The 26,746-nt window shown below is 44.1% G+C and overlaps 1 protein-coding gene across 4 annotated transcripts in view; it reads right to left on the bottom strand.

The window, feature by feature from the left end:
- VAV2 (vav guanine nucleotide exchange factor 2) overlaps positions 1 to 26,746 on the bottom strand; it is an 84,279-nt gene that overhangs the window by 4,172 nt on the left and 53,361 nt on the right. For 2 of the 4 annotated variants that reach the window (XM_053473520.1, XM_053473522.1), the window contains exons 4-21: positions 24,428 to 24,496; positions 17,430 to 17,526; positions 14,822 to 14,836; positions 14,220 to 14,318; positions 12,827 to 12,895; positions 12,529 to 12,629; positions 6,562 to 6,661; positions 5,447 to 5,542; positions 4,440 to 4,508; positions 4,043 to 4,129; positions 3,541 to 3,626; positions 3,321 to 3,453; positions 1,974 to 2,083; positions 1,474 to 1,575; positions 830 to 918; positions 611 to 627; positions 392 to 413; positions 53 to 180 (exon numbers count right to left, since the gene is read on the bottom strand). In XM_053473520.1, coding sequence (XP_053329495.1) covers positions 53 to 180; positions 392 to 413; positions 611 to 627; positions 830 to 918; positions 1,474 to 1,575; positions 1,974 to 2,083; positions 3,321 to 3,453; positions 3,541 to 3,626; positions 4,043 to 4,129; positions 4,440 to 4,508; positions 5,447 to 5,542; positions 6,562 to 6,661; positions 12,529 to 12,629; positions 12,827 to 12,895; positions 14,220 to 14,318; positions 14,822 to 14,836; positions 17,430 to 17,526; positions 24,428 to 24,496 — 1,489 coding nt within the window. The remainder of the gene's footprint in view (positions 1 to 52; positions 181 to 391; positions 414 to 610; positions 628 to 829; positions 919 to 1,473; positions 1,576 to 1,973; positions 2,084 to 3,320; positions 3,454 to 3,540; positions 3,627 to 4,042; positions 4,130 to 4,439; positions 4,509 to 5,446; positions 5,543 to 6,561; positions 6,662 to 12,528; positions 12,630 to 12,826; positions 12,896 to 14,219; positions 14,319 to 14,821; positions 14,837 to 17,429; positions 17,527 to 24,427; positions 24,497 to 26,746) is intronic. The other 2 variants (XM_053473521.1, XM_053473523.1) reach the window with 1 other exon arrangement.

The raw sequence follows: 26,746 nt of genomic DNA, 5'->3' as shown, positions 1-26,746 counted from the left end.
CGTGCGTCACGAGAGAAACCCTCCTCCAAGTACAAACGGGATCTGTTCCTACCTCCCACCACTGAGAATCGGGGTCGCCTCGGAGTAGCTCGATCTCTTCTCCGGTTTGGAAAGTCAATACGGGTTTCCCCGGAGGGGCTGGGTTTCCGAGGTAATTCTGTACTGCCACCATTTTGGGCCCTGGGAGAAAGAGAAGATGTGATTGGTCGCCCTGATGTCTTTGACCCAGTTTAGCGGTTAGGTCGCTGTGCGTTCAATGACCACCGGCAAGTTAGTCGCCTGTTGGTTTCCCAGACGTTCAGGGTGTAAGAAGGGCCAACCCACATAATTATTTGTTTGCGTGGGAGAGTTAATACCGATTATATTTTTGTGGGGGGAAAAAAGAACATACCTGATATTGTGATGAGTGGATCCTAAAACACAAAAAAAAACTACGTTAAAAAGAAGCGATAAACTTGGAAGCCAAAGGAAAAAAAGGATTCAATAACAGAATCCCGGAGGAGTAAATGAGATGATATTTAAATTCATCGTGAATCGGACACATGGAATGTGAATAAATCGTCAGAATTCTGACTTTAAGCCTCTTCAACCAAAAGAAGAAGAATCTTACCGGATCTTCTGCTGCCCCTGAAATGGAAAAGACAGGAAGGCAATTAAGAAGGGCTTTCCCAGCAGCGGTTTCCATCGCTAGGCGCTCGTGATGTCATCCCGCGTTATAACGAGACACCACTTTGACCTCCACATCTGATAAAATATGACAGAGGCGCCTCCATCGTATACTTCAGCGCTAAGTTATTATGACCCGGTTTAACGGCATCCACCGACGTACCGATTTTGCATGGATGAATGGTCTCAAGGCACTCCTTGTGAACGCCGACTCCGCACTTTGTACAGCAGTATCCCTGATAAAATGTCCCCCTGTGACAAAACGTAAGGACAACCAGAAATAAACCCAACTGAAGGAACCCCATCGCTTAATTCCAAGACAGGAGCCCAACAGGCAGAAGAGGACATCTTTAACCCCCCTTCCCCTCGGTGAGACCCCCTGATAAGACGCTTATTAAACAGACGTTAAAACATTGTCCTAACAGCAAAGATTGGGGCCTCAAGTTTTATTATCAGCCAATCAGAAGCCGTCATGTAACAGGAACGTCTACCAATACAGAGCGCGTTCTCGGTGGTGGATAGATCTGGAACATCTGGTTTGGTTTGGTAAAACCATTGGCTTGCACGATATGAACGTCTACAATCTAGAACCTTTCCACCAGTTAGTTTATCTCAGGGGTCCATCATATATCTGGTAAGGAGTGCGGCCTGAATCATGGTACAGCGACCTCATCATGGTCGATAACCGCACTTCACTAGAGAAGCGCCTACAGCTTGGATCAGGAGGTGTTAAATATCTAAATGCATGGACGGGGTATGGGGTGGAAGGAGAAGGAAGAAGAACGCGCTTTAGATGAAGCTTCATACCTGAGGAACATCTTGCATGCTCTGCAGCTCGTGGCTTTGTCAAACGTGTACATCTGGAAGGTGTGGTGATTTGCGTTGGCTTTGTCGGGTTTAATGTTTGACCTGATAAGAGAGGCAGAGAACGCGGTTTAACCCAATCTTAGGGTCCCTGGATCAAAGGGCAGATTCCCAGGTTCTGGAGCCCACTATATCCTCTTCTGATTTAATGATATCTGAGCATCCTCATTGGTGCTTTTCTCCCCGTTATATCCCATCTGAAATTCCTGCTTGAACGCAGGTGGCCTCATTCATAATATCTTTACCTCCTGACCAGTCATGGCATTCATGGATGGCTTTCAAAGAAGGAAGCCATTGAAATAGCTTAACCGCGTCCGGCCAACGAGCGGCAGGAACGCCACCCTGCTTATCTCCCATTGGCTGCCCCATATTCTAATTTGGAACACGGACGTCGAGGGGCAGACTTCACTGATCTAATACGAAGATATGCACACGTTCCATACATTGCCATTTCAAACTGCTCCATCCACTTCCGCTTCATGTCGTCCGTCTTGCAGAAGAACTGGAACCCCTGCTTCCCTTGTAAATGAACCAAAAAGAATCCGTACGACCACTGAGGAGAGAGCACATGCGCGGCCTTAACAGAAACATATTGAGGGGCCTTTCACGTTCACGCAACGAAGAGGAATAAAGTTTTTAAAAATGGAGCCAATTCTTCCGTCTTTGAAAAAGTCCAATACCCAACGCATAAAAGTCATTTATTTACCTATTTTTACCAATTCAGATTACGGGCAGACCCTGACCCCGGGTTATATCACGGGGCGCGTTATGGGAGGCTGCCTTTTTTTTTCCGGCTTCATTTCAAAAGCAATATTCAAACTAAGCAATCTTTATTAATCAGAGGCCAAAAGAACATTCGAAGGCGCATGGAGCGTGACGGGTTGCAATGTTCTTATATTAAAAAAAGGGCATTTATCTGGATTTATTTTTATAGTAGATTGAAGAGAAAAAAATAAAGACACAGGATTTCTGGCCAGGGATTGGCTGCTTGAAACTGTCAATCAGCGGCAGGAAAAGGCATCCATTAAAATAAATGGGAGAACTTGCGCAATGGGGTCTTAACAAGCCCCCCGGCCGAAGTGTTCAGCAGAGCCAACTCGGGGGGAGAATGGCACGTGGCTGGAGATACATTCGGCTGTGGGGCATTTAGTTGGGGAGAGGGGCAAATGTATTTGGGGGGCTTCTGCAGAATCCCCCCCCATCTATGGACCACATGAAAATATAAAGGGGTCACGCAGCGGTCCACTGATTGGACAGAGCCAGATCCCACAATGCACCGGGAACACGATATAATTTTACAATAAAAAAGCTGAATTGCTCTTACCATTTTGCCATGCGACTGGGGGCGTAAAGAGAAGAAAAGTGCAAAGGAATTGTTAAAAAAACATATATTTATAAAGATTTCAGGTTCGTACGGCATGGATTCCAGCCGACAGGAAAAAAGTCAATTATCTGGTAATAAAAGATTCGTTCAATGTCTTCTTCAAAAGCATTTGAATTTCCTTGAAAAGCTCCAGGCAGGGCTTTCACAGGACAGTCTCGCTAATTTAGAAGACAATTTGCATATTGGGACACACGATGACATCACAATGGGGAGGAGCCAGCAAAATGTTAATGCTAAGCACCACAATTTCGCTCATCCAGACATCTGCTAGTTATTATGCAAATGCATTTTAGAAGACAGACCGTCGCAGTTGAGAGCTTTAGGTAAATGACAATGATATGTTGATGGAAGGAACACATAATGGACCCAGTGTGGTAACGGCGAACGGCACCGATGGGATTCTCACCTTCTTGATATCTTTGTTGTTCATGGGGTCGTTGCTCACTTTATGGTAAAGCAGCTCGATAATTTCCTTCAGCTCATAACTGTAGCCCTTTCTTTTACAGACAATCACGACTTTGTCGAAAAGAAACAGATACCTGCGCATGGAATGGAGAATCGTCATTGCCAATCATCAATGTTACCAACCCCCCCCCAATAAAAACCCCCCAAAACACTCCGCTTACCTGTCCTGCTTGGCCTGATTAACCGCAGAACGGACCTTCAGTTCCCCGTCTATCTTCGGCCGTCCGAATTCTTCCAGTTTTACTTGCTAACAGAAGAAAAAAAAAACGAAGCAGAAAATGTATTTGTGTGAGAGAAAAACAAACAATAAATATTAGAAAGAAAAACAAAACTGTTTAAAAATATTTTCTAAATATCAAAGGAAAACAATATTTCTTTGAACAATTTTTCTTGTTTGGAAAAACAGCACGTAGGGAGCCATTTTGTCTCTGTAAGCCACGCCCACAGCTACCCAGGCAAGTGATTTTTTTTATGAATGCATCACCCCCCCCCTGTATCCCTGGATTAACCCCTTAAGGACAATGGGCGGTCCCTATGGAAAACAATGCATTTTGAGCATAGTCACATAGTGATGCCTTATTACATAATAGTAAAAAATCACTCATAGGATTTTTGGGTAAAAAAATTCATAATTTGGGGGTTCCCAGTATGACATCAACTCACCAAATTGTCTATAGAGTTCTGGAACTCGCTGATTTTCTTCAACGTTTCCTTGTCCCTTTTGACTTCATTTATGTAGAGAGCCAAGTCCTGGGGGTTAAAACAAACATTTTGGTTAAAACAGAAAGGCGTTTTTTTTTTTTTTTGGACATTTTTAAAGGGACATCCTATCAGGGAGAATTCTGCAGTTCTATCCAAGTTTGGCAACCAATAAGAATTCCATCGTCTTAATACCCGCTATTCAAGGTCTGACCCCGGATTGATTCATTATGGCTCACACATAGTTACACAATTTGGCGAGTGCGAATGAATGAATCTTTGGGGCAATTAAAATACTCGTCTCGCGGCTCCTTATGAAGCCAGCGGGGTCCGTGAAAGCTGCCGGGTACGGCTCTTATACCTGCATGGCTTCCAGGGCTTCCTTCAGCGTGTGTCTCTCGGGGCAGTCCGCCGAATGGCTCAGGAGTTCCTGAAACAAAGACAAGTTACGGAGAATCACGCGAGCCGCGGAGCCTGGCGGTAATCTGCAGCGTCCGCCGGGACCGGCACAAAACAGCTCATCCGGCAGATAAACCCAAAATCATTATTTTCAGCTGGAAAACACAATTACACGTATCGAGCAGGCTACGATCCCGCAGCCGCCAGCCACGCGCTGCTTCAACTCTCCCCGGGCTTGTAGCCTTTTGTACCTACAAGCCGGTCACAGCAGGATTCAATCGTCTACCTGCAGAAAGCAGCAGCCGGGCCGGCAGAGGATTATGGGAGTTGGTTCCTCGGAGGCCACGATAATCACGGAATCACAGTTAATCGCTGCTTAGATGGTGCGTCTCGCTTCCCGGCGGGATTACGCAACTACCATCTCTTTTTTATTTTAGCATTTTTTAAGCCGTTTTCAGGATTTTAAGACATCTAATAAAGCATCTGCAATTACTTAACCCTTTGATCAAAACACGGCTCAAGAATTAGCTTCTCATAATGTAACTAGTAAGGGCTAGTGCTCAGTAAATAGTAACTTGCTTTGTAACTGGTGCAGGACTCAGACCCTAAGGTTGTATCCTTAATGTTTCCGGTTTCATTGTTTTTTATGGGTGAAATCATACTTTTCCTCTCTTTCTTGTCTTAAGCTGCAGTAAAGTGCAACCACTGTGATGTAACGGTCTGCCATAAAGTGAGGCTGTGGTGAGAATAAGAAAGCAATGACTGCCAGCACCTAGCATTCATTGTTTTTTTATTTTGCCCACATTATTTAAACCTCATCGTGATCGAGAATCTGCTATTGGTTATTATTCCTATTTATTATTGTTTTGCTGTAAATGCACTATACATAGAAGGATTTTAAAGCGTGGGTTGCCATGACGACTGCACTTTTAGAACTCAAAATTAGGCTTTTCCCCCCGCTGCGCTTACTTTAAGGAGCAGGTGATACTTCAGGACCCTCTGCATCGGAATCACCATCAAATCCTGCAATTTGAATTTTCCATCTTGAACCTTCAACGAGCATTCCTGGGAATAAAGCGGGGAACACTTTAATTCTCGACACGGCTTTTTGATATGTCCGGTAAAATATTCTAAGCACATTTTCAACAAACCCCCCCCCCCAAAAAAAAAAAATATATTTAGTGGGAATAGCAATATTTATACAGACCTAAAAAAAAGAGTGAGAATTATTATATCGATAAATATGTCTAATAATATATATCTAATAAATATCTATAACTATGCTATAGAAAATAATAGAATAAGTAATACTTTATAATATATATATATATATATCCCAATTTCTTATGGTTTTCCACCCTTCACTGTGCAGCCTGGTATGCAAATCTGATCAAGGAACCATTTAATTTGCATATGGGGCCAAATAATGATATCATCCAAGGCACAGAGCCAACTGCTTACGACACCTTGTTCTTTGTCTAGACTTTTAATACCCGCCGTACATTTCCACGTCATCCAAACAAGATCTTTCCCTTTAAGTCTTCAGATCTGTCCGAATTCAGCTATTTTACTAAATCAAACCAAGATGTGATTTATGTTTTTTCTCCGATTAGGAAAGAGAGAAGAACGGCGCTCTTGACCTTGGCGTGAGTCTTGCTGCTCTCAAGCGTTCAACTTTTAAGAGAAGACAGTAAATATTTTATGTCCTGCCTACGCTAAGTCAAGATACGGCGAAAACGGACCGATGACATAGTAAAGAGCCAATTTTTAGAATACCAAGCAAAATTAAACTCAGAGGGTCCCTTTAACGTCAGACCCCCTGCTTGGATACCGCGTAGAGCAAATTAATGGATTCTATTGGCAATTGTGGAATTTTGGTAACAGCGCTCATTCTACGAGGCTTCTCATTGAATCCCACCGACCGCTGAGGTCTCCTACAAATAAGAAAACCAGGAAACTTGGCATAACTTGGCTGAGAATAGCCATAAAAAGCTTAAATGAGGTTGATTGGTATATTTAAATTTTAGGATATTCATTCGGAAACCGATAACCGAGGCGTTGCTCGGGTCTAGCCCGACGCTCACCTCCACCTTCAGCCTCAAGTCCTCGCGGGTGGCCATGAGGTGATCCAGCGTCTTCTGCGAATATTCAATATGACTGCAATACTCGCCGTAAATAAGCAGCCTGGAGAGAGGGGGGGGGGAGAGAGAGAGAGGGGGGAGAGAGAGAGAGGGGGGAGAGAGAGAGAGGGGGGGGAGAGAGGGGGGGGGAGAGAGGGGGGGAAGAGAGAGAGAGGGGGGGAGAGAGAGGGGGGGAGAGAGAGAGAGAGGGGGGAGAGAGAGAGGGGGGGAGAGAGAGAGAGGGGGGAGAGAGAAAAAAAAAGTATTTTCTAAATGGTGTTTTCAATTTATTAAGAAAAAGGTTAAACGCAGCATTTCTTAACAATATGTTCCGGTTCAATGGACGATAACATGTTGGAAAATAAAAACTTGGCTTTGCGTCCTGTAAACCTTAACATAAATAGTTATATTTAATACCAAAAGTTTTATATCAGTATATTTTTTTTTTACATTTCCTAGCTCCAAAAATATATACTATATAAAGCAAAACAAAAACATTTCTGCAATGTTTACAGAGAGCAGAAAGAAAAAACCCCTTCCGTTTGGCACTTTTAGGGTTAACAGCTCAAGGGGTTACCGAAATGCTGCGTCAGCCCACACAGAGACCAGGCGGGGGGGGGGGGGTGTAAATGATGACCCCCTGAGAGTCCTATCAGAAGGATCTGCCAAATAATTTCCTCCCACCTCCAAACACTGCTTATCAGGTCCGAGGAAGCTGGAAACATCTCAAGGCTCCCGGCCAAGCTCATAAAACCGTTACCAAGGGTCTTTATAACAAAAAAAACCCAAAAAATTAAATAAAATCAGTAAACCGAGCGTTCATCTTCCAAACCACAAAAGAATAAACCGGGAAGACGACCAAAACTCAGAGTGAAGTTAATGATCTCGACCGTTCTACTGAACAAGAACTTTCTAAAGAATCTTCTACGATCATCTACGCCTGTCTGTTGCCGACCGAGGCTTCTACCCATCCCACAGAGTTGTGAATGCGCCATTCCCGCTCTTTACGAGTTGGTTCCGTGACCTCATTGAAGGACACTATATCTTGTCCAGAAATCGTCAAAAAAGTCTTGTTTTATTGGATTGTTCTTCGTGTTCTTCAAGGACTTCTTCCAAAAGTTCACTACAACCGCTCATAAACCACCACTTGACATGAAGTCTAATTTGGAGGACTTATAAGAAAAAACAAAGCATGCTTTTGGTCTTCCTTGGCAGCTAAGTAAGTAAATTAGGATATTTCCATTCATAAATTGTCTCTTGAGGAATCCGTTCCATTTTTATATGAAAGAAGGACAAAGATCTTCATGAATGTGAACTTTTTTCCGTCGATGTTCTTCACTCCGCTAAACCATTGTTCACAAGCATTATATTGGAATCTTCAGAACTTTCCAGAGTCCTGCGTCCTTTGTTAGTAGAAGTCAACCGCGGCTTCTTCGCTTGGCCAGGTGGACATTTCAGTAGATAGATAGACAATGAATCCCACCAACCAGCGTCAGCCGAAAGAGCTCGACTTGTAGAACGGAAGAGTAAAAAAATGTATATTTTGGCTGTATGGGGATCGTGTTCTCACAGGACTTTGGGGAAAAGGTACTTTCTACCATGTTTCTTTGTTTTTGCGATGGCAGGTAGAAAAACATACAGTGCTATATGTCTACGATGACCTTGGCCAAGTGGGGTTCTATAGGCTATTCTGCAATGTAAATTCCTGGCCAATTTAGGTGCTATTTTTAATATATGAAAATATTTTAATATATTAATGAAATATCTAAAAATCAAAACTTAATATATTAAATATATAAAAGCAGAACTTAATTTATTAATAAAATATATAAAAAGCAGAACTTAATATATTAATGAAATATATAAAAAAACAGAACTTAATATATTAAATATATAAAAAAACAGAACTTTATATAGTAATGAAATACATAAAACACAGAACTTAATATATTAAATATATAAAAAAACAGAACTTCAATAAAAGTCACATTGGAGTGATATCCCAATAGGCATAATACATTTTTTTTATAATTAATCAAGATATTTAGGAATCAAATGTATGCAACAAGAACATGAACGTTGTGCAGCCAAATTCATTTAGATCCATCATGGCGTAATAATTCCGATTACTGCAGCTGAAACCAGGCTGATTTAATAATGGAAACGAGGGCGTTCTAAGCGTAAAGCGTCCGCGCGCAAGAACACGTTAATAAAATATTCATGTAATTATAATGAATAGGGTTATTACTGGCGTGCTAAAAAGACATTTTCTGCGCAGAAACAAAGCAGCCAATTACAAAGCTGTCGGAGGATATTGGAGATAATTAAAGATAAATTGGCAACGAAGGCGGTTTGGTTTTATAGACGCAAAAACGCTTCCGGCTCGATTTCCTCTGATGGTAAATATATTTTAACAGCGATCCCGTATACATCCGCGAGAACGCGGCCACATGGAGCGCATCGCAGATAATCAGGAGGAGGGCCATGCGCCAAAACCATAGGTCACACCTCCCCCCATTTAAATGGCTATAGAGGGGCTTGTTTTAGGGGCTGTGGCTGGGGGTGTGGCTACAGGTTTGGCCCATCCCATTTTCATAGAACCTGCCAGCAGATCGGCCCCATCCGGCCCCCGTCTAGTCTGCCCGTTTCTCCTGCTGTAAAGATTCAAACCTTAATCAGTCGTTGGTCTCGTCTTAGATTCAGGAGCCGTATGTCTATCCCATGCATGTTTAATACCCTCGCTGTATAACCCTCTACCACTTCTACTAGGAGGCAGTTCTACTTATCTACCACCCTCTCAGTAAATTACATTTGCCTGCCATGAGCTGTCCTTCCTTTACTGGAAACGCTTTGAAATGCTGCAAAAACACATCAAGGTTCCTTATTCTCTTTACATTTGTTTTTTTTTTGGCCAAATTACGAAACTACAGCTTTAGGTTGCTAACAAGCAGAATACACAAAATATATATAATTTCTATTTAACAAAAGCAGATATGTTTTCTTTCCTAAATTTACAATTTTTATTAAAATAATAATATTAAAAATACATATTTATTATTATTCTTATATTATTATTAATGTATGATTTGCATGGTTAGCCTCTTCCGTTCTATTGCCCCGTTAATTCCGTTTAGCGTGGCCTGTGCACTATACAGAGGCATTAGAGTAATGTAGGAAGCAAAAATAACAACGACCTAAACACGATCATAAATTAAACAAGACTGACAGTGAAAAAATATGAAACATTAATGAAGCCAACTGTCCAAGCTGAGCGCATGGATCACCAGGGGCCACTAGATGGCGATCTTAACAAAGCCTGTCTGTAGCTACGTCCTACGTCCCTGCGGGGGGGGGGGCAGTAACCCTTAGGGTGCCAGAAAGCAACTTCTTACAAATAAAGACCGCAAATTTAACTTTTCCTTTCCAGAAACCATTTAAAGTTTATTGTTCCTAATGTATGCATTTTATTCGTCACATAGCCTATCAGATATTTTCTTCATAACACATTAAAAAAATTAAATTACATTTTTTAACAACCGTTCTCATATTTATTTTGGTGTAGAAAAGGGATTTTTTTCATTGTTTACAGCTAAGTGCACTTCACTTTCTGATCGCAGGCTACATGTTGTGACAGCAAATCCCCAGCGACCTCTCGGGAAGGCCGATGAAGTTTAACCGTAAAAAGACCTAGAAGGCTTCCGGGGACAGGCGCGACACATTCTTGCGGGATATCTGTCACTTTCTGTGGTTCTTTGCTGAATATCTGTCTGTTTACACACCAGTTTCTTTTTTTTTTTTTGTCCTCCCCTTTGCGGGAATCATACTCGGCTAACGGCACTCGAATCAATCCTACGGGGTCACGTCGAGGTCGCCTTGTCCGCCGTATTTGAGTTTTTGTTCGATGCCGGTACAAAGCACGGCAAATTAGCATTCGTCGTACGCGGCGGGATTAATAAATGTGACCCGCTGCGTATTCCGGCTTCATTATACCTCGTTTGCCTGAACAAGAAACACATGGCGCTAACGAAGCCCAATTATCCCCCCCCGGGGCATTACGGGTCAGGCTCCACACACCGGAGCAGGGCAGATAATGAAGCTAATTTGGGTTTCATGGATCCATAAATTCTCCCCGTGTTCTTGTCGGAAATGACGAGCTAATTTGATACAGAGATTAATTTTAGGCGCGTTTTTTTATATGATCTACCAGAGCTACGCAGCGTGGGGCGCGCCCCGTAACCGGCGCGTCGGGAAGCGATTGTGACGGCCGAGGGTAATGTCAGCCGGGCGCCGCGTGCGGTAAGGGAGCGTGACTGCGCGCTTAAAAACTTCTGCTTGGTTTCTGCCGGGATCGCTGCTGGAAAGAAATCGCAGGTGACATTTCCAAAAAAAAGACCTCAGGTAAGCCGGCAGCTCCAAGAGCCACGCGAGATTCGACTTGACGGTGGCATTTTAAATCTTTTAAGCATAAAAGGAAAAAAAGGCAAAAAAAAAAAGGTTGTAACCACGGCGGAGGAATAAAATATTTAAATCACCGACAGACGTACGAGTGGGTTTCCACATCGGGAGGAAGAATTGCGGGGATGAAGTCTGTGTTTTCCGGAATGTCTAATGAACGCGGCAAACAACTTGATCTGATTATGCTTCCGGCTGGCACCTTTGCTTGAGAATCTGTTAACACGCTGGCGGTGGTATCGGTTATGGAGGAATCGTACCAACTACAGCTCAGTCGGAGAAATGCCTAAAACTGGGCAAAACGGGACCCGAACTACTACTACTTCTTCTCAAAGGTGGTTCTCCACACCCTCGTATAGGGTCTCCTAACCCCGTTTTCTTCCTCTTGACTCCCCTTCCCCGCTCTGTCTGTCCCCACGCAACACCTTCTGAGCTTATTGAAAATCCAAATCTGTATTCCGGAAGACCTGATGGCGGCCGATGACCAGGGTCTTACGTTTCCTTTATGTTTCATGACGCTCTCGCGATTTTCTTTGGTAGTTACAGGGGCTTACGCAGGATAGGGCAGAAGAAGCCACCTGTCCTTGTCTTATGCATCTACCGCCAGTCCCTCCTTCCTCCTGTTTGAAGACGGGCCATTTTTTGGGTGTTTGAGACCACGAAGAGGATGCTCATGGTACTTGACCCTAATGACAACTTGAATGTCTTTGACAAGTCAACTCAATGTTGTTATCCCAAGATCAATGGCCATGCACAACGTCTGATGCTTCTGGATGCCCTACTCGTCCATTCCCTTCTGATTTTTGGCCATAGGACAGGCCCTAAAGTTATCAGGAACGACTATCCAACAAATACTTTACATCGCGCTACATTATAAAAAAATATATATATATTATCTGCTGCTGTTTAACCAAATTCATTCTTTCTGTTGTTTCTTTTGTGTCTACGTTTGGGTATCTGACATAAAGAACATTGTCTAGACATAGATTATTCACCTTAAAAACCACATAACTATGGAATGACTCAGACCAACCTCACCACTTCAACGCTACCTTAAATTCTTTGGTATAAATCATCCACAGATCAACTACTTTGAGTTCTAGGACTTTCTGGCCACAAAGGTCAATTGTTGATAAGCCCTCAGCAAGTATGCGACTGCCTAGGGATGATTGGAACCGCAGCCAAATCCCGAGGAACCAGAGGTAACCCTTGTTCCCATTCTTTATAGTAGATTTAAACATATTTTCCAGGCATTTATTTGGAACTCTTCCCATTTATAACATCACGATGCGTAATAAATTAGACCATTTTCAACGTCCTCATCAAATTAGGCGAAGGACAGATCTGCACCCTTTCCTTTGGGATTGGGTGGTTAATGGGGTCAGAAATGGGACAGAATGGTCCACAGCTACTATCAGACTGTTCGTTAAAACAACAGCAAAGCATCTGAAACATAAAAATGTTTGGGGTTTCCCTCACCTTTCCTTGTAATCCAGGAAGACCTGCCCGATGGTGCTGCCACCAGTCTTGATTGAGAGCTCAATGGTCCTCAAGAAATTGAAATGGACTTTAATGAGTTCCTAGAGAGCATTGAAACAGAACAGAAGACAATTCACGCATTAACCCCGTCTGTGCTGGATTTCCGACCCATTTCATGTTATTTTAATGGGGGAAAAGGGGCTCTTCTTTCAAAAACAAGGAAAACTTTTGAACGGTCGTGTACGTATAACGCGTTTCACGGGGGTCGTAAATGTCTCCATCTCTTCGATATGCTCACCTCCAAATTAATGAAGACGACGGCCATTTCCTGAGGACTCAGCAAAGGCTTTAAAGGGATCACGTAGTTCTGAAATAAAAGAAAAAAGGACAAAACCCGATGAATGAAGGGGACCTCGGCATCGAAATCCTTTACCATTAATCCACAGATTGGTCGTGTTCAGATCTCTTTAAGCCCGTGTAGAACATCTACTAATCTTCTCCTACCGAAATACTGCGTTTTAATGAATAAATCCCCCTCGATAGACTTTATAATTATATTTATCTTCTTGAATTTGGATCTCTATGGAAAAGCTTTGTAGAAGCTCTGCCACGAGGCGGATCACATGATGTTTCCATAAGGGAGGAAGATGGAACCGGACATATGATTAGCGTTAAAGAACGTAGAGGAGGAGGAAATATTTAAAACAATTTTTTTTTTTTTTAAATATATTTTATATACACTTTCCATTTTATTTATTCGGGCAGACGATCGTCCTCTACTACTTGGGGGGGGGGGCGCGTGTTGGGGACAATTTAGATGATTAACGCCACTTAACAGATATATTTAAGTGGAGGGAGCCTTCTGTTCTGAGCTAATGGGCCAGGATATAATTAGTTCACTCCATGTTTCCGAGATGACTCTCCCAGCCTGGCGTGTTTATCTCCCAGGGACTCTATTCACTGAGATGAAGGGGGCGTCCCGGTTAAACACACAGATCAATGTGTCATCCATTGACCTCCATGGGTCCCCGTGCGACCTCGGCGTATGGAGCTGGCACCGATATCCTAATTCCCAGCCTCCAGCTATATGAGAGACGACGGAGCGAAGTCCTACTGCGGCGTCCTTTGGCCGGACTGCCACTCACAAGCCGACATAACGTGCGCGGTAAGAAAAGCTCCTGATCTGACAACATTGTTACCATTAATACGAAACTGCAAAGAAATGTAGAATTTATGGGCACATCAGACCGATTCGGCCCCGTTTCTCCTGCTTAACCCTTAATCAGTCGTTGGTCTCGTCTTAGATTCAGGAGCCGTATGTATATGGGGGTGGGCCTTTTAATGTGACTTTTTGCCCTATTGCTGGCTATTAATGTAATGAAGGATTCTTTTGAGCTGATTTTATTCATTGACGCACCTGCTGTTTCTATACACATTATCGGGGCTTTTAGGGCTGTAGAACCCTGCGATCCCCTCATACCCAGCAAACATTCTGACCTCCTAGAAAAGAGGGGCATCGGGGGAGGAAAGAGGGTGCGCAGGCATTTGGGGTACAAAGGCCGAACTAAACACGGACACTTGCACGAGAATCGATGGACAGAAAAAACGTTATTTCCAATACGGGATAAATAATCGTACGCAGGAAACATCCAGATAAAGAGAAATGAGCTTTGATGGAGTCCGGAACTCACCGTCTTGATGTCTTCTAGAGTCCTGTAGTAACGTTCCTCCGTCTCGTAGATTTCCAGCAGGCAGCAATTCCTTTTGTCGTGTTCAGTCATGCCCATTTTCTAAGAGGAGGAAAAACAGCTGCTTTAGCATCGCAGAAAACACGTCATTCCTCCCAACAAATGTTCCAAGTCAAAGTGATTTCACTCCCTGTTCACTCGATGGAGTGGGTTTGGACCATGCCACCGACTTGCGTCCTCTGTAGCCCACATCGGGCCAACCTGCCTTCTTCTCGTAATAATGGCTACAGTTATCATTTTAAAGCTAGTATTTCAATCAATTCTCGCATAGCGATTTTCTTACAGGTCTGAATATATCCCTGGAATTAAATATTACACCTGAATCATTTCGAAGACAAAACGGTCCATCTATGATGGAATATTCAGAATTACAAGGATAATAAAAACACCGTTAAGATGAACCATGCGATACATGCATCATCTATTGTATCATCAAATTTCATATAGCGTAATGCCTATGAACGATGGTTATTGGTGGGAAAACCTCCAATCAGGGGACAGGGATACAATGACATCATATCCATTGCAGTTAAAATCATCCTTACCTGCATGTACCTTATCTGAGGCATTGGGAAATAAATCAAATAGATTACTGGGATGAAAATACTTTTACATTAACATTTAAATATATATACACACTGCTGTTCAAAAGTTTGGGGTCACTTACAAAAAGGTTCTTGTTTTGGGAAAGAAAAAAACGACTTTCTCCATTAAAGTAACATGAAATGGATCAGAAATCCAGCGCAGACGGGGTTAATGCTGTAAATGACTATTGTAGGTGGAAAAGGCTGATTTTTAATGGAATCTCTTCATAGTCACTCATCACTCTTTATCACTCCCATCACTCCTGTTTTCCAATGGCCCTTTATCACTCCCATCACTCCTGTGTTCCAATGGCCCTTTATCACTCCCATCACTCCTGTGTCCCAATGGCCCTTTATCACTCCCATCACTCCTGTGTTCCAATGGCCCTTTATCACTCCCATCACTCCTGTGTTCCAATGGCCCTTTATCACTCCCATCACTCCTGTGTTCCAAGGCCCTTTATCACTCCCATCACTCCTGTGTTCCAATGGCCCTTTATCACTCCCATCACTCCTGTGTTCCAATGGCCCTTTATCACTCCCATCACTCCTGTGTTCCAATGGCCCTTTATCACTCCCATCACTCCTGTGTTCCAATGGCCCTTTATCACTCCCATCACTCCTGTGTTCCAATGGCCCTTTATCACTCCCATCACTCCTGTGTCCCAATGGCACGTTGTGTTCGCTGATCCAAGTTTAAAAGGATAATTGATGGTTAGAAACCCTTTTGTAATTATGTTACAGCCAGAAATGTCCTTATTTTCCATGAGTGACCCCAAGCTTTTGATCGGTAGCGTGTGCGTCTATACATATAAACACAAAAATCCTTTATATAAATAAATATATATATTTATTAGATACTGTTAATGATGGTAACAGGCAAATGCCCTGTGGGCTGGTGGCCGAGAGTGCCAGGGCCGCCTCGACAGTCCAGCCATGGATGTTAAAATATCAAAATAATCAGTTAAATATTAACTTTAAGGTCAATACATCCATTATTGCATAGGATTCCATTGAGACACCTCCGCCAAACAGAAAAGGTTAAGGTTGTTGGGGGGTTTATATAAAAGGACCGGTCCAGAATTTGGAAGCATTACACATTATCCTCGGTGCCCGTCAGCGGCAAAGCTTAAAGTGGAAAAGAGTAAAGAAAAGCATAATGAAGGAGTCAAAGTCTGAGCAGCCAGGGGCTAAAATATGACAAGAGCGCAGAAAGATCTGACCAAAATGATTAAAACTACAAAATAAAGCCCGTTTCCCCGCGCGGAAAGCCGCTTTCCGATCTTCCTCTTTTAACATTTGCCCTTTGCAGTTTCTCCGTGGGCTCCTAGCGATGTGGAACCCGTCCAAGCAACAAGCACTTCTGCTTCCAGATGATTGCAGGCGTAAGCGTCTGCCAAAGGGGTCCGGAATAAAAAAAAAAGAGCGTGCGTGATGTGGACAAACCGCGCATTCTATATGTGATATGCTAGGGGGATATGGACAAGGGGCAATTCAGGCGCAAGCAGAACCGTCGCTTTAAGGCTGTGTCTGCATCGCAAGCTGAATTAAAGGACATATCACCTAAACGCTGGTTAACGCTGCATAAAAAATCTATACGTTGCGTTAAAGATTCTTAAAACAATCTTATTATTTTTGAGATATTTGGAATGTGGAACTTCCGTAGCGTTGACGCGGAACTCGTTATAAGGGCAGAGGTTCTGAAACCCGATATAAATATTTAATAGGAAGAGGAAGAGATCGGGGCATCGATGTTTGACTTGGGACAAAGTATCCTTTTATCTGAAGAACTCATGCGTTATATTTAACCAGAAAGGTTTTTGGGGCAAAGTTTTACATTTGGACCAGTCTTCAAGAATGGTCCATTGGCTTCCAGGGTTCATTTAAAGATTGCAGCTCATTGCAAACATGGCTCCATTGTATCAAGTATAGGAGAAATCCCACTGGGACAGTTAGATGTCTGTTTTGGGGCAACCCTGAAGAGCGATCTCTATTACCCCAAAATGGCTGACCAAATGAAAACAAATCATATGGTTTTGGGCAGTTATGACAAACAGTTGGCTCTTCAGCTGGTGTGGACTTCAGTTCCCGAGATACTCCATGGCTGGCTATAAGTCTTAAGGACCATAGACATCAGTATCTGGAGGACCAACGTTTAGCCATCACTGGTGTAGCTTGTGGACCTAGACGTAGAAGCCTTGCGATTGTCTTCTAGACCACAGGAATGCCTGTTCCAACAAACACTTGGCCAGTTTAAGAAAATACATCTATACTTTGGCCTACAGCCAGGCCAAATCAATACAACCAACTTATGACCAAGATACATTGGTAACATTTGGAGGCACCATCTTTATTATTCAACTATCCATAAAAGCGTGCTTCCTTTGCCCATTTCTGGTAGAGCTTTCTAACCGGTTCCTGCACGGGGCGATCCCGCTGAGATACGTCTACACAGGGGAAAGCTGGAGGAAACATCTTGTAAATAGGATATAAAGCATGAGCTCGGAATTCTGTTGTTTCTGATTGATTCGGAGCTTTCTGTGCTCTCCCGTGCCCTGTAAGTAATTACCATCGGCTGTTGATTTTCCACTTTGATGATGTCTTCGTAAATGTCATCTTCTTCACAAGGGACGTCGTAGGTATCGTTCTCTCCCAAGTCATGCTCGCTAAAAGAGAAAAATAAATATCATTTATGATCGATCAAAGACAAAGAACCTCTCCACCAAATTGTCATTCAATATCGGACAAAGTCATGGACGGAAGGGACTTCCAGCCGATGTGGTGGAGGGTAAAACGAAAGGAGAGTTGCAGAACGTCCAGGACAGACACATCAAATTATATCACGAACGAAGATTCTGCTCTTTAGAGAATTCCCGGCAGACTAAACGGGCAAATTGCTTTATTATCGGCTGTCAAAACCTATTTACAAGGTTAATGGGCACGACGGCCTATTTCATAGACGATGATTAGCTACTGAGGTACCACTAGGAGTTTGTAAATCTAGCAGTGACTGTTTAAAGACTTTGGGCGAGAGACCAAAGCAGACCCGGGAAGTCCTGAGAAATTCTATCCGAATGCAGAAAACGGATATGGTGATAGATATATATGGCCCAAGAGAAGATGGAGTCTTCAGCCTAACAATATAGTTAGCCTAAAATTGGAATGTCTTGAACAAATTTGTACCTCAAAACTCTTTCTGGGGTAACACTGGGTGCCGGAGAGCTCAGAGATTTGGACTTAACTGCCACCCAGTCCTCACCACGTCCAAAAACTTTGGTCAAACCAAAGGCCTTCAAATAAACTTAAGGAGCATCTCCAAGTTTAGTAACTTTCATCTTGAGTTAGACCATAATTACACCAAGAATGATCACCGCCTGGGTGTCAGATAACCCTGGCCCACCTAAAACCTCTGACGTCTCAAACTGCCCTACAGAATACTTTACCTTCGCCCGTCTCTACTTGCACTCCAGACTCAACCTAAACATTTTACCTTCCACCTCACCGAAAAAATAAATAAGAAAAGGAGATACATCTTAAAGGAGGGATATCCTCCCCTCCTCCATCCCCTGCCAGTCTTGAGTGATTTTAAGCAGAACCTCCATGCCAGATAATATTTTCTTCTCTTTTTTGGGGGGGGGGATTAGGCGGTTTTGGGACGCCCGGAGCTGCTTGCAGATGCCGCCCCGGAGCCGATCCGTCCTTCTGCCTCGGAAGGAAGTCAGAGTTCAGAAAAACACAGACATGGCTGTCAAAAGAATCCCCGCTCTCTCTACGAAGACGTTCCCCCCACCCCCCCGACAATGAACCGGGGCAAGTCGCAATCTGCTGTTATCCTGACCCGTTGCCGCGGCATCTGCCAGCAGCGCGAAAACCCCGAAGAAGATTGGCATCGGAAGACTAGGAGGACATCTGACGGCCAGAAGGTATTCGCGCGGAGCAAAGGAACGGGATGGGGCATTCGGACAAAAGCCATCAATCTTTTCCCTCTACGTGAGCGCCGTTAAAAGAGACAGCAATCCGGCCGTAACATTATATAAACCGGGTAATTTCACTTTTATCGCTTTATTTTATAGCGGGCGGGAGGTTTATTTTGATCCATTTTACGATCGGTGACCATTGTTTGAAATCTCAACATCTCGTGACGGCTGCGTGTAGGTGCGTATTGGCAAGACCCGGGGCAGCCAGAGAAAATGTATTATCTAAAACCAGAGGGTCAGAGGCCTATGTGGAATGGAAGGAGTTTTAGGTAAGTGGAACAGCCTCCCAGCAGAAGTGGTAGAGGGTAATACAGCGAGGGGATTAAACATGCATGGGATAGACATACGGCTCCTGAATCTAAGACGAGACCAACGACTGATTAAGGTTTGAGTCTTTACAGCACGAGCGGGGGCCGGATGGGGGCCGACCTGCCGGCAAAATGTGTGAAATACTCAGGAATTAATATAATTTGTTGTGCATTATAGAATATTTTCCGATGAGGAAAAGTTAATGCAGCTAGAAAAAAAAAAGATATCCGTTTACCAGCCCGGAGCGAGAACACCTTTTAATGAAATATGAAAAGTGACAGGCTCCCCGACGTGTTATTTTGGCCACCGGCCCATTCTCTAGCTCGGCCCTGATGCAAAATGATCATTAAATTGGTACTAAAAAAAAAAAGCTGACATTCTGCCCAGGGACTTCACAAAGTGACTTCCCGGAGAGGCGACGAAAAGCAGAGATAGCAAGGTCACAAACCTCAAATGTCTCTTTCACCGGCTCCACCGCGGATACTCAAATCTGCTAAAATCACAGCGTTCGCAACTTATTGAAAGGGGAAGTCCCACCATTTTTTTTACTGGATACAGTGCTGGGGGGTTATATTACTGTATACAGTGCTGGGGGGTTATATTACTGTATACAGCGCTGGGGGTTATATTACTGTATACAGTGCTGGGGTTATATTACTGTATACAGCGCTGGGGGTTATATTACTGTATACAGCGCTGGGGGGGGTTATATTACTGTATACAGCGCTGGGGGGGTTATATTACTGTATACAGCGCTGGGGGTTATATTACTGTATACAGCACTGGGGGTTATATTACTGTATACAGCGCTGGGGGTTATATTACTGTATACAGTGCTGGGGGGTTATATTACTGTATACAGTGCTGGGGGTTATATTACTGTATACAGCGCTGGGGGTTATATTACTGTATACAGCGCTGGGGGGTTGTATTACTGTATACAGCGCTGGGGGGTTATATTACTGTATACAGCGCTGGGGGGTTATATTACTGTATACAGCGCTGGGGGTTATATTACTGTATACAGCGCTGGGGGTTATATTACTGTATACAGCGCTGGGGTTATATTACTGTATACAGCGCTGGGGGTTATATTACTGTATACAGCGCTGGGGGGGGTTATATTACTGTATACAGCGCTGGGGGGTTATATTACTGTATACAGTGCTGGGGGGTTATATTACTGTATACAGCACTGGGGGTTATATTACTGTATACAGCACTGGAGGTTATATTACTGTATACAGCGCTGGGGGTTATATTACTGTATACAGCGCTGGGGGGTTATATTACTGTATACAGCACTGGGGGGTTATATTACTGTATACAGCACTGGGGGGTTATATTACTGTATACAGCACTGGGGGGTTATATTACTTTATGCAGCGCTGGGGGTTATATTACTGTATACAGTGCTGGGGGTTATATTACTGTATACAGCTCTGGGGGTTATATTACTGTATACAGTGCTGGGGGTTATATTACTGTATACAGCGCTGGGGGCTATATTACTTTATGCAGCGCTGGGGGTTATATTACTGTATACAGCGCTGGGGGTTATATTACTGTATACAGCGCTGGGGGTTATATTACTGTATACAGCACTGGGGGTTATATTACTGTATACAGCACGGGGGGTTATATTACTGTATACAGCACGGGGGGTTATATTACTGTATACAGCACTGGGGGTTATATTACTGTATACAGCGCTGGGGGTTATATTACTGTATACAGCGCTGGGGGTTATATTACTGTATACAGCGCTGGGGGTTATATTACTGTATACAGCGCTGGAGGGTTATATTACTGTATACAGCACGGGGGGTTATATTACTGTATACAGCACTGGGGGTTATATTACTGTATACAGTGCTGGGGGTTATATTACTGTATACAGTGCTGGGGGTTATATTACTTTATGCAGCGCTGGGGGCTATATTACTTTATGCAGCGCTGGGGGTTATATTACTGTATACAGCGCTGGGGTTAACTTACTGTATACAGGGCTGGGGGTTATATTACTGTATACAGTGCTGGGGGTTATATTACTGTATACAGTGCTGGGGGGTTTTGCTCCAGTAATAATCATGAATGATTTTTGGGAATATTCAGGCTGAAATTCACAATTTCATTCCAAAAAAGATCTGTTTTTCGAGAGTCGGAGATTGTAATATCCCTGTTGAGGTCTCATTTTCCGTAACGTAATATAAGAAGCGTCCTGCGTATGATTCGCGGCCCCCTTCAGCTCCTGTCAGATGATCAAATACATTAAAGTGAATGATGGCGGGTTTGTAGACCTGTCTCATTCCTCCTCCGGTCTCCTCCATCTGTTAACCTCCCTGTGTTTCTAATTGAAGGAGGCTCTTCCCAGGCAGCCATCTGGCCGGCTAATGCAAGGCAAGTGGATACAGAGCATCCATCAACTCCGTCCCGGGGGCCTTCTGCGGACGGTCAGAGTCCTGTCCCTGCATAAAGCTACATGTATTATCAGCAGATCGCAAACCCGGGCCAAAAGTAGAGTTTACATTCATTAAAAGGCGCTCTTTAATGAGGCAGCGATTGGTCGAGTCCGTCTCTTGGTTATTAATAAAGTCCAAACACGTTTCTGAGACGTTTCCAAGGACCTCGGAGGTCCTCCAGGTGGATGCGACGTCCTGTGAACTCATTTCTCTGCGACCGCCATGACTACTTTTTCCAGTCATCGGTTCTGGGAAAAGAGCGACCATCTTTACTTAGAGGTTGGTTGTAGGAAGGGTCAGACTCTTCTACCTTTCCAAAGAGAGCCTTTTTTCCCCCCACCCTCGCTCGTTCTGGAGATCTGGCAGGGAATATGTTTCCGGGGGAAAGCGTCTAAATGCGGAGCAGTTTCTATGGCAACCATGGAATGTTCATGCTGATTCGCTCCATATTGGGAGCTTTGACCAAGAATAACTCAAGTTGCGCCATGATAAAGATGGCCAAGAGTATGGGATTAGGTGGTGGGAACGTTACTGCAATCTGACAGGCGGCTGGGGCTTCTGAAGAAACTGTGGAGGCCAGTAGAGCTCGGGAGGTAGAGTGTGGCGCTACCGTGCATGGGCGCAATGCCCCGGGACAGTTGGGAAGCATGCTCGTGGCACAAAACAGCCTTGAACCATGTCTAGTTATATATCAATCACCAGCTTAAGAGCTCAGAGATGCTACGATTGGTGGCAGCCTGTGGCAGAACCAAAATTAACAAGGTTCTTCCACTTTCTTCGCTCTCAACCATTATAAAGGCTGCCTGAACCAATCGGCAACTTAATAGAGGAGGGCGTATGATGTCATAATTACATTATAATTATTTATAAGGTTAATGTCCACAATTAGTGAAAATAAAGTTAAAAAATAAGTGTTTTCTCTATGTTTAGCTATCCAAGTCCATTGAGCCTCATGTTATCATCATACGCCCCTGGCACTGAAACCGATACCCCCTTGCCCCCCCAACACAGAGTAGGGATGCTGAACTGACCCCCGAGGCAAGGAAAGAGTTAAACACGAAGGCTTGCAATATGATATTTTTCTTCCGTTCACGCTGCGGCCCGTCGCACAGGTCTCAGCGGCCCCCCGCCTCGCGCATGTGAAAGCGCTCAGCCGTACGCTACATTCAGCCTCAGGCGGGTCACAAGCTGTGGACCTTGTTGCCCTCGGGGTAAAACATACTTAGGCTCTGAATCAATATTTGAATAATGGAATTACACCAACAGCAGCCTTCCTTTTACTGCTAACCGCCGTCCATTAATGCCGCCTGGCACACAAGCCCTGATAATCCACAATTAGGCTACTAGCACGTGGCTCGCTATTGCCTCGCGGTCAAATTTCAAGTATGTGGTCTTCTGGACAACATGGGACAAAAAGAGATCTTATCACCATGGCTACCACTGGAATGGTCCAACTGACCATTTTCGTTGGTTGCTATGGAAATAAGACCACAAAACATATCCAATAAGGTGCTTGATGGGGCCGATTGAACACGGAGGGAGCCGTTTATTACAGGTTGGCCGCCGACGTCTCTCTCTTTAGGCCTAACTAGCCGCTGAAGGCCTCTCTATTATTAGCACCAGATCCTGAGAGGCTAGGAGGGCAAGAGAAGACCAACGACTGATTAAGGTTGGAGTCTTTACAGCGAGAGAAACGAGCAGACTAGACGGGGGCCGAATGGGGCCGATCTGCCGGCAGGTTCTATGTTTCTATATCCACCCAGCCTTTGGAAATCTGCTCTCCTGGTTCGCCGGGGGTTAAAATACTACCTTTGATGAAGACATAATACTAAAAAAATAAAAAATCCCCTTAATTTATATTCAGCACTTAGGTGTCTGTCGGGCATAAAATAGAGCGTTTTACCCGCCCCCCCCCCGCGCGAATCCAGCCCATCACTCATATAAAGCGTCTTTACACGCTCACGGCGGCCGGGCGGCTGGAAGGGGAGGAAAAAAATATACGTCTTTTCTAAGCGAGATTTATTTTCCTTTCTCTAAATCCATCTGCGGAGGATAAAAAGCCCATGATGAATAAATGTTGATTCCGCGCCGCGTCAGTCCCACTCAAACTCCCACCGGGGGCGACGAGAAGGACCTCAGTGGGATTTCTCCCGGGTAATAATATCCAGACACAGTTATTAATGACAATCCGACTTAATCGCTCTCTTGTTTCTCTCCCAAGATGGGATTCCGAGACGCTTAACAGGAACAGAAAAAAGACGCATTGCTGAAAAACAGCTTCAAGCCTGATGTTCTAGAAAACAGGGGAGGAATAATGGACTCGGGGATTTGGGACTGGTCAGACTAAACAGGGACACTTTGTAAGTATGTAACGGTGTCCTGTTCACCCTGTGACTGCTTCCCTTCCGGTGCTTATTAATGGCAACGATCATCGTCTCCTTTGGTCCACGCATCCCACGAAACGGCCAAGAAACAAACACGGGGTACAGACATTCGGCTGGTCGGCGGATCGAATTACTCTCTGCTTGAATTTGGAGAGACCCGTCTATCCCTGATGAACACCCTCAAGACGATTATCTACCATCTGAAAGGGACCGAGAGCTAAAGAATTCCGCAATATAAGATTAAAAATATAGTAACTGGAGTCAAAATGTCTGCAGAAAAGCCGCCTCCTCTCGAACCTCTCACCAGCACAGACTACTGCTCAAAATCAATAATAATGATAAAAAATACCCTCATTTAAAATAAAATAAAATAAAAAAAACAGTTTAACGTAACGGGGGACTAAAGGGACGTTCGGAGCTGTGTTTAAAACTCACTCTGCGAGCTCTTCCAGGCTGCGGTATATGTCGTCGTCATTTTCCCCGGTGTCCTCCGATGGGAAGGGTCTGCGGGATAAAAAGAGACTACGGGGTTAATTCATTTATTACACAAAGGGATTTGCCATATGATATTGTTACGGTATATTTACTAAACACACGCAACCGGTCAAAAGTTTGGGGTCACTCAGCTGGTTTCATGAACAACAAGGACATTTCTGGCTGTAACATAATTACAAAAAGGGTTTCTAACCATCAATTATCCTTTTAAACTTCAACTTGGATCAATGAACACAACGTGCCATTGGAACACAGGAGTGATGGGAGTGATAAAGGGCCATTGGAACACAGGAGTGATGGGAGTGATAAAGGGCCATTGGAACACAGGAGTGATGGGAGTGATAAAGGGCCATTGGAACACAGGAGTGATGGGAGTGATAAAGGGCCATTGGGACACAGGAGTGATGGGAGTGATAAAGGGCCATTGGGACACAGGAGTGATGGGAGTGATAAAGGGCCATTGGAACACAGGAGTGATGGGAGTGATAAAAGGCCATTGGAACACAGGAGTGATGGGAGTGATAAAGGGCCATTGGAACACAGGAGTGATGGGAGTGATAAAGGGCCATTGGAACACAGGAGTGATGGGAGTGATAAAGGATAAGATCTGCAGTGCGTTAGTAGCATGGACCATATATTTTGAATATTGAATATTATCAATGATTCCATGACTTTTCTTTTCTCTCCATGTAAGAGATGCTCCGACGTGGCACCTGTCCACGTAACTCCCTACGCGGGGGGTGTGTTGCTGGTGCAGATGGCGGTGTCCGGGAGGTTATGCTAATAACCCCGGCCGTGGATAACGTCCAAAAGCTGATTCAGGAGCGGACTTTGGAAATCCCAGCCAAGCCACACGGGGTTGGGTTTGTTTGCTCTCAGGACAAAAGAATTCATGGAGTTTTCTGACGTTCCCACCCTGATTTTTTCTTTTTTGGAGCGTAGTTTTTAAGGGGCTTCTACATGCCTGGAAATAAATGAGCTGGATGGGTCTCCGCTAGCCATGGAGCCACGTGCCTGCGTAGGAGGGAGCTCGTATTCATCATTCAAAACCTCTGGCTGCAAAAATTACATTTTGGATGCAAAAGCTGAGTTGGAGTCCTCGCCCTCAACACAAATGATTTTATTTGGCGTGGCTTTTTATTTATGGATTCCTTCGTTCTTACAGATCCAACACTGGGGGGGGGCTTCGATCGTCAGCCATGACTTGCCAGGAGGTAAAGATATTCTGAATGAAGTCACCTGTATTCAAGCAGGGACTCCAGCTGTTGTGACAGAGCAGGTAGAAAAGCACCAATCATGATGCTCAGAAATCATTAAATCAGAGGAGAATGTGAAGAAGTCGGCTCCAGACCTGAGAATCTGCCCCTTCACCTTCAAGACTTTGAGATTGGGGTAAAAACCCTGAGAATCTGCCCATTTACCCAAGCTGGCGATAACGAAAGACGAGACAAAGAGCGGAAACTCATCGGCCGAAACACGAAATGCTACTTTCCGCAAAGTTTCGAGATGGATGAAAGTTTTCTGCCCCAACCTGCCATGGAGGTGGTTGACGACCTCTACTCGTCCTTGGGAAAATTCTTTATCGCTTCAACTATACTCCCCAAATAATCACAATCTAAAGGGTTATTTGGATTCTGGTGGCATTCTGAATGCCCGGCGACCGGTAATATTCTTTTGATATATTAAATAAAGAATAAAAATCGTGTCCGCCGCGGTTACATTGGGCAGTAGGCGAGGGTGCGCGAGTGCGTGACATTGGGTAGGCAGCACAGGTTTAGATGTCACCTTACGGCACGCAGTCCAGGACAAGGAGGCATTAACTTGACAAGCACCAAAACATGGCCGGGATCGTAGATTCCTTCCGATGTCGTCTTTTAATAATAATTTTTTTGGACAGCCTTAGCTCCCGAACCTCGCAAGATCGTTGGGCGGCCTCCCAAACAGCGCATCAACCAATGCTACCCAACCCTGGGGCGCCATTTGACGAGAAGTAAAGGTCACCTTTTTCCAAATGGTATAATCTAATCCTACGTTCGGTCTGCAGCCACCAATGCAGGTCTAAAAAAAATTTAGGAGGTATCCTATCCCTGAGGATTTACGAATGTTAACCCTTTAATTGGCCATCGCTAATGGTGGCAGCCCAATAGCCCAATGGTTCTAATAATGGACTTTAGGGAAACCACGGCTTATCAGGAAGTAAAGGTATTCTGAAGAGAGTCACCTGTATTCAAGCAGGGATTTTAGTTTATAGCAGGGAGA

Source organism: Spea bombifrons, chromosome 8 (genome assembly GCF_027358695.1).
Source record: "Spea bombifrons isolate aSpeBom1 chromosome 8, aSpeBom1.2.pri, whole genome shotgun sequence".
NCBI classification, from domain to species: domain Eukaryota; kingdom Metazoa; phylum Chordata; class Amphibia; order Anura; family Pelobatidae; genus Spea; species Spea bombifrons.
This window is presented reverse-complemented; position numbering and strand designations above follow the sequence as displayed.